This window comes from Lissotriton vulgaris, chromosome 3_1 (genome assembly GCF_964263255.1).
Source record: "Lissotriton vulgaris chromosome 3_1, aLisVul1.2, whole genome shotgun sequence".
NCBI lineage: Eukaryota > Metazoa > Chordata > Amphibia > Caudata > Salamandridae > Lissotriton > Lissotriton vulgaris.
Window position 1 is genome coordinate 741,896,093 of NC_141689.1, and position 8,289 is coordinate 741,904,381.

The 8,289-nt window shown below is 48.2% G+C and overlaps 1 protein-coding gene across 1 annotated transcript; it reads right to left on the minus strand.

Annotated features, from left to right (window-relative positions):
- Positions 1-1,286: 1,286 nt before the first annotated feature.
- On the minus strand, positions 1,287-2,336 carry LOC147726986 (uncharacterized). Its single transcript, XM_086963550.1, has one exon. It carries the CDS (start codon positions 2,334-2,336, stop codon positions 1,287-1,289), a length of 1,050 nt encoding a protein of 349 aa, XP_086819676.1.
- Positions 2,337-8,289: the final 5,953 nt, after the last annotated feature.

Genomic DNA, 8,289 nt, shown 5'->3' on the forward strand with positions numbered 1-8,289 from the left:
GAGGCGGCTACGGCTACAGGCAGAACCAGAGAGGGTCTGGAGATGGGAGGAGCAGGTCTACAGGCAGAGGATCACCCTATTCCAACTAACTGAGGCAGAGATCCTACAAAGGTACAGGCTACACCCCCAAACCATCCTGGACTTGAGCAGGGACCTGCACCCACTTCTGGAGCACCCTACCCCAAGGGCGCACGCTTTCCCACCCCATGTGCAGGTGGTGTGTAGCCTACACCTGCTTGCGTCTGGGAGTTACCAGAGTGTGATTGCTGCGGTAGGTGGGGTCTCCCAGAGCTGCCTGTCCCATTTCTTTAGGAAGTTCCTAGAGGCCATGATGCTGAGAATGCATCATTACATCAGCTTCCCTGAAACACACACTGAACTGCTCAGGACCAAGACAGACTTTTATCAAATTGCACATTTCCCCAACATCATCGGCTGTATTGATGGCACCCACATCCCAATTTTCCCACCTGCTGCCACGGAGTACATTTACAGGAACAGGAAGTCGACCCATACAATAAATGTACAGGTAATCTGTGATGCAAACTACATTATCACAGACATAGTGGCCAAGTTCCCAGGAAGTACCCACGACTCCTACATCTTTCAGAACAGTGGGATCTACACACGCCTGACAGCGGGGGAATTTGGTGAAGGATACCTGCTAGGTAAAACACTGTGTGACACTCCATTGATACATATTGCAGATGTATGTGTATGTGAGCATGTGAGTAATGTCTTTTTCATTTTCAAATAGGGGATAGTGCATATGCCGTCCGGTCCTTCATCCTGACACCCTACCTCAACCCTTCAACCCCCAGCCAGAGGCGATACAACAGGGCACACAAATCAACCAGAAATATTGTGGAGAGCACCTTTGGGCTGTTGAAAAGCAGGTTCCACTGCCTCCACAAAAGTGGAGGGGCACGCCAATATACACCAATAACCTGCTGTAAGATGATTGCAACTTGTGCAATGTTGTACAACCTTGCGACTAAGAAGGGCAACGAGGTGGAATTGAGCGACTATGAGGACCATGATGATGAACATGCACTGCCTGAACCCAACACAGCAGGAGTTGCTACACCAACAGATGGCATTCACAGAAGGGCAGAGATCACACGCAACTACTTTTAAGTAAGTAAAGAGACACAGACAGTTAGAGATGCACCCAACATAGTTTAATGTTTGGCACTACGCAGGTATTGAAAAGCACAAATGTGCAACAGAAATGTCATCCATGTAATAATGGTAGTCCTGGGTCACTTCCCCATTAATTGAAAAAGTCAATTCCGCCCACGCCTACCAGTGCCAGATGTTAGTGGCTGGCTTTCTTCACTGTGTGTTTGGGCTGTTGGCTCATGATGGCGCCTGCTGCTCCTTCGTGTCTCCACAACAAGGGGGCTTGTCATGCTGCTCCTACTGGTGCTTTCCTCACTTTCTCGGACGTCCAGGACAGCAGTTTGTGCTGTCTGTGCATTCATCATCAACTCTACAGCACTGGTCAAACTAGAAATGCCCCTAGACACCTCATTGTTGTTGTGGGTGAGTCGCTCTTGCATGTTAATGCATCGTCTGCATAGCAGGGAGGTGGCTGTGGCCAGGCAGTTTATTGCTTTACTTTGCTGCTGCACACGCTGCCTCTCCTTGCACCTTGCCAACATGTCCTGGTCCAGTTTGCTGCACAGAAGCTGCACTGAATGTGTCATGTCCCGCATCCCTGCAGCCATCTCCTTGTTAACATCGACCAGTTCTCTAATGCCCTTCCCTATATCTTCCACATTTGTGTTCAGGTTCCTCATCTGGCGTTGCACAGACAGGATGGCCTTCCCCTGCATCCTTTGGTTTTTCACCATGCTACCCTCAAGCCCACGAAAGACACTGGGACCCTCCACATGAGCTGCTACAATGCTTTCTCTGTGCCTGCGGCGTCTGCTACCTGTACGGACAACCTCTGCACTGGAATGCTGTGTGGCAGGGCTACCTTCCCCAGGCAAGGTTGGTGTGGCATACGCCTCCATGTCACTTGCTGATGATTCCATTTGGACAAGTGGTGCAACTACATGCCTCCTGCTCTTTTGTGATGCAGGAGTTGTCAGAGGCAGTGATGCAGGCATTTCAGGTGAGGACAGTAGCAGAGGGGAACCTGAACGTTCTGGGGACGCCTGCAGATGTGGAGACATTTCTGGGTCTTGGGATGGTGGTTGTATAGTTGGTGCACCTGTGTCCTCTGTGACATTCTCTGCACTTGGCCCTGGCTCCTGGCTGTCATCCCTCTCTGGTGCCGTGCCTTCCGTCTCCCTGGTACGCCTGCGAGATGTCTCGCCTGTGGACATATAAGCGTACATTAGCTTGGTGAAACTGCCTCACAGCCACTACAATTAAATAATTTTCACTTGTACAATGTACATGTTGCCTGCGCTTCACTATGTCTGAAATGAATTGCCTAACTTGTTGCTTGCTGTGCTGTATGACATGGTCCTTCATTTACTGACTACATGTCTCATAATGCATTGCCCCTGTATAGTGCTACCTCTACTGGACTGTGGTTAACTTTGCCGCAAAGGATAAAGGGAAGGCTGATGGGGTGGGGGTGATTGCTGTGCATGCGTCTTACCTTTTCTGGTGGCAGCTCCGGCTGAGCTGTCTGCATCTCCCAGCCACAGATGCTCTCTGGTTCAATGGTGGACCCACCAGCTCCTCCAGGCCAGTCAGGGGGGGGGGGGGGTGCACATTTCTTCCCTCCACCAGATTTGTTTGCCTTTTTGTGGAGCTCAGCAATTTTTTTCTTTGTCAGGCTCCTGAGGTCATACCACCTCTTTTTCAGGTTGTCTATGTTCCTTGGAGTCACTCCTACAGCATTCATCTTTGCTTGAATGTCCAGCCAAATCTTCCTCTTGGCAGATTCAGCCACAGTCAGGGACAGCTTGCCAAACAATTTCTGGTGTTCCTTCATCACCTCCTCCACAAGGACCTGCAGCTCCATGTTGCTAAATTATATTTTCCTCTTCCTCTCTGGCTGTTCCTTTTCACTGCTGCTTGGCATTTTCACAGTTTAAAAGTGCAAAACTTTTTCTGTGGCTCAGGGACTCAGCTCAGCTCCAAGAGCCTCTCCAGAAGCTTATAATTACTTGCAGCTGCCTGTGTAGCCACTTCCTGGTAGGGAGGGGGAGGGTGGTAGCACCTGATTGGCTGCCTGATTCAGTTTCACTTTTATTTGCTTGCCGATTCGGTAATTACCGATTCGGTATTTCGAATCGGTATTTGCCGAATGGCAGATTCCGATTTTTACCGATTTGATCAAAAATACCGAATTTTTACCTACATTGCATTTACCGATTCTAAAATGCCGAATCAGTAAAATTCGGTATTTTAGAGTTGGCAAAATCCTTTTACCATACATCTGGCCCTAAGCTCCTTAACTGCTCTCTTCAGACACTGTCTCTGCATTCCAAGTACTCTGTTCCCCTTCCTGCCTCTGTCTGAATCTCATGACTCTTGTGGAACTTACACATAATTCTTCTGGGCCCTCTTTGAGGTAGCCTCACACCATGTGAGCAATACTTGCTCCCCCTTAATTCATTGACAATTCAAGTCGACTATGCCTTCTGTGTATGTGGATGATGAGGTGCATAGTGTTTGCAGAACATCGATAAGTGAGCAATGAGAAAAGGACACACCTTACTAGCCAAACACTCCACCTAGACTGCAACTTGGGGATCCTTGATGAAGACTGATCACCTACTACTGCTACAATTGTGGAGACCTTTGTTTGCGGTGCACAGGAAAACTCCCACCAGAAGAATAGAAGCGAGTGCTTGCGCAAATCAGGCACACAATAGGCATTGCCTATTTTGCAAGCGAATGTTCTTGTCATCAATGCCATATCTTTGATCCAGCTGTGTGAGTAAAAAAAGCCCTGTAGGAAACAAAGTAAATGTCCGCAACCCAGATGACGATACACAGGTATGGTTCCACCAAGGGCACCATTTGGAAAGTGACCTGTAGGTTAGAAGTATCCTGACCCCCAGGGGGTGTATTTCTTCAGGGATGGAACCTCAACCCTCACAAATAAATGGTCAGGTTTGCACCAGTAGCGGCATTGAAAGTTAGGTGGGAATCACACTATACCTGTCTCCACAGATGCAGCCTGCAGGTGGGCCTCTAAAAAGAGGCCCCAAATACATTCATGTGGGGTCGAAGTAGCCTAGGTTATTACCCACTCTCATCAGGCCTTCGTGCCCCCCTAGGATCAGTGGTTATCTTCAGCAAAACAAAGCGGGCACACCCATGAGGCAGGGTGAATGGCATTTAAAAGTTGGGTACATAACAGCTTAATGTTAAACATGTCCTTACAGTGAAAAGCCCTAAAATCTATTTTCACTGTAGCAGGGTTGGCTGTTCCATTGAAAGCAGTGGGATACAATATTAAGTTTAATAAATGTTATCTCCGGCTGCGAAACAACTAAAAAGGTAACTCTGTTAATTATTTATTATAACCCAATTCACTGGTCAAGTCAGATTTGTAATACATTTTTGGAGAGATGAGTTTCAAAAAGTTGTATTTGCTCTGCTTGAGGTCCCTTGGAAGCAAAATCTGCATTTTATCTACCATTTCTGAAAGTCAGTAATTAGCATTTCAATATGTGTGAATGAGGTCTAAACTTCCTCTCAGTACAGGGACAAAAGGCCCTGGGTGTGGGGATTTGTTGTTCTGCCACTGAAAAGATAACCTGTTAGCTGGGCCCAAGGAATTGGTGAACTTGAAAAAAACCTGCGCTGTAACAAGCAGATGTAATTAATACCAAGGGTGGGCGGGCAACTTCGCTACGCCCACGAAGTAGTGTTGCCAACTTCGCCCTTTGCAAAGTAGGCGAAGCAGGCAACACTACGCCCACTTCGTGGGCGTAGCGAAGTTGCCCGCCACCCGCTTCCCTCCCTCCCTCCCTTAATGCTTACATTAATATATAAAATAATTATAAAACCACTTACCTTGTCCTGCCGCGTCCCCGGGGCTTCCGCTCGTCATTGCGCCGCCGGCGTGCGCGTCTTGGATGCTAATGCACATGCGCGGCCGCCCGTGCATGCGCATTTCTCACGAGAAATGCGCATGCGCGGGCGGCCGCGCATGCGCATTACCATCCAAGACGCGCGTGCCGACGGCGCAATGACGAGCGGGAGCCCCGGGGACGCGGCAGGACAAGGTAAGTGGTTTTATAATTATTTTATATATTAATGTAAGTATTTAGGGAGGGCGTGAGGGAGGCGGGTGGCGCGTAGTGGGGCTACGCGAAGTGCGTGGGTGGGCGTAGTGTTTTGCCCACTTCGCGTAGCTTTGCGAAGCCCCACTACGCCCACTACTCCCAGGCTTAGTTAATACCCTTCTCCCCCCTACCCCCAGCTAGACTGGCCTCCATCACAGTGGGCCTCTTGTTAATATTACACTGTCAGATACTGCTGATGTGTCAAGACATGTTTGACAGGTGTAGGAAATTGGGCTACTGGTTGAGGGGGTGAAACCCTACTAAAGCAGCAAACACAATCCTTCTCAGGGTGAGTTACAAGTAAACCCCAAATCAACCTATTCCCAACCCTCTGGCAGCTTGGAACAGAGCAGTCAGCTTAACTTAAAGGGAATGTGTAAAGCATTTATGAAGCATTTCAAACAGTAATAAAGTAGAAACACAACACAGGAAAATGCCACACCAATGTAAAAATTAGGGTAGATTGTAATAAATAAAACAAAATCAAAATGACAAAAATCGTATTAGTAGAAGCGGAGACATACAATTTTGAAGATTTCAGTAAATATAGTGGCAAAAGGCACAAAGCACCAAGTGTGGATATCTGGTCACAATAGACCATGACAAAGTCACAAGTTAAATCCATCCACGATGGAGCATGGGTCAGCTAAAGGGACCCAGTTAGGCCCGCTGAACAACATGCCGGAAATCCTCGATGAGGGGTATTGCGAAGTCCTGTGTCGAGAGTGTGCTGTGCAGCTGATGCGATATGTTGATTCTAAGGAGCTAAGAGTCTGCAATGTGAGGTCCTGCATTCTCATTGATGATCGCGCCAACGAAGTCTTGCGATACGAAGTCGGGCAATGAGGTTTCATCTTGTAGTCGCAGCAATGCGTTGGTTTTGAAGAACTGCAAGGCTGCGTCGTTGTTGAGGCTGCGGTCAATGAGAGATTGGCGATGTGAGGCCTGTATCTGTGAAGTTTCACACAGCAGCGGTTCTGGTGTGGGCTGTGAGATCAATGCAGAGTACTTGCGCTAAAAGAATCTTTACAGCAGAGGCGATGTGTCGGTTCTGCTCAGGTTTCGCACCGCGCAGCAGAGAAGATGCATTGGTTTTGCTAGATCCACAGGTGGGTTGGTCAACTTCCAAGAGTGCAGGACTGGGCTGACACCACTCGGCAGGGTAGGGCTCAAAGGTGGCAGAGTCCAGGTGCTGGGTTCAAGGTTGTTGGAGCCTTCTGTACCTGAGGCTGTAGTCAAGAGTTAAACCAACTGGCCCTTGGAGTCACTCTGTGGTCCTGGGTTAGACTCCTGAAGGTCTAGTTCTTCTCACCCAGGCAAGAGGGCAGTAGGCAGCAGGCCAGCACAGCAAAGCAGCAGTCCTTCAGAGCAGCAGCCCAGCAGAGTGGCAGCCCTTTCAGCAGCACAGCAGTCCTTGTTCCTGGCAGAGGATGCACAGGTCCAGAAGTGTACTGAAGAGATGGTATCTGAGGTCCAATATTTATACTGGGCCTTCCTTTGAAATGGGAGAAGCTTCTTGAGGTTTCCATTTGAAGTCCACAGCTTCCTTCCTTTCGCTCCCTCACTCCAGACTAACTACAGGGTTAGGCAACCCTTTGTGTGGTGGCAGGACACAGCCTATTTAAGTGTAAGTAGGGCTGTGCCCAGCTCCGCCCTCCCATCCTGCCAGTGATTGCCCATCCAAGCATAACTAAGCTCTCTAGTGTATGTGGCTGTCTAGTAGGAATATACTCTCAACTGTCAGCTACACTCAGCCATGTGCCTCAAATACAAGCTGCCGGCTAAGGCAGGAACATGCTAACATTCTAAAAGGGGCATTTTCAAAATTATAATATTAAATTTGACTGCACCATAAGAGAGGATTTTTCATTACAATTCCAAAGACACCAAACATGAACTGGGTGTCTGCTCCCTTTTGCAAATGATCACTTATTAAATATAACAAGGTAACTCAAATGTTATCCTGTGGGACAGGTAGGCCTTGACATAGTGAAAAACAAATGTAAGGGTTTTTCACTACCAGGACATATAAAACGAAAAAGAACATGTTGATGTTTTTAAACACAGTGTACCCTGCCCTCTGGCATGTCAGGTTAAAATGGCAGTTTTAAAACTGCACACATGCTGCAATGGTAGACTTGAGAAATGTTTAAAAGGCTATTTGAGTGGGTGGCTCAATCAGTGCTGCAGGCCCACTAGTGTAACTGCAACAAATGATGGACGGAATGCTGAATGATACAAACATTCTCCCCCAGTCAAGCGGTCAGGGTTAAATCCTTCATTCTTTTGCCTTCCACGCCACCACCGTTTGGACCCAACCATATGCAAACCAGTCTTGACCCTGTACCTCATAGGAACAGTCCAGACCGAACTGCCAAGCCAAATCCTTCCTGGACTGGAAACAAGCATCCTGGGACTGGTTTCAGGGTATGTCACCCTTCATCAGGCTAGCTTGAATCGAGTGGCACATTGAGCAAGGGACCCACGTCAGGGCATACCCGTTCCACTTAGGGCGAAAAGTGTAACTGCAACAAATGATTGATGGAATGCTGAATGATTCAAACACTCTCCCCCAGTCAAGAGATCTGGGTTAAATCCATTGTTCTTTTCCTCACTACGCTACCCCAGTTTGGACCCACCTTTATGCAAATCAGGCTTGACCCTGTGCTTCATGGGAACATTCCAGACCGAACTACTAAGCCATGTCCTCCCTGGACCAGAAATAAGCATCCTGGGACCAGTTTAAGGGTATGTCACCCTTCATCAGCCAGGCTAGCTTGAATCCAGTGGCACAGTGAGCAAGGAACCCACATCTGGGCATACCCGTCCCACTTAGGGCTAAAAGTGTAACTGCAACAAATGATGGACAGAATGTTGAATGATTCAAACACTCTCCCCCAGTCAAGAGATCTGGGTTAAATCTATTGTTCTTTTGCCCACTACACCACCCCAGTTTGGACCCAGACTTATGCAACGCAGTCTTGAGCCTGTGCCTCTTGGGAACAATCCAGACCGATCTGCCAGG

Coding starts and splice junctions, on each gene's coding strand:
- LOC147726986 (XM_086963550.1), bottom strand. CDS start 2,336: ATGTCCACAGGCGAGACATCTCGCAGGCGTACCAGGGAGACGGAAGGC.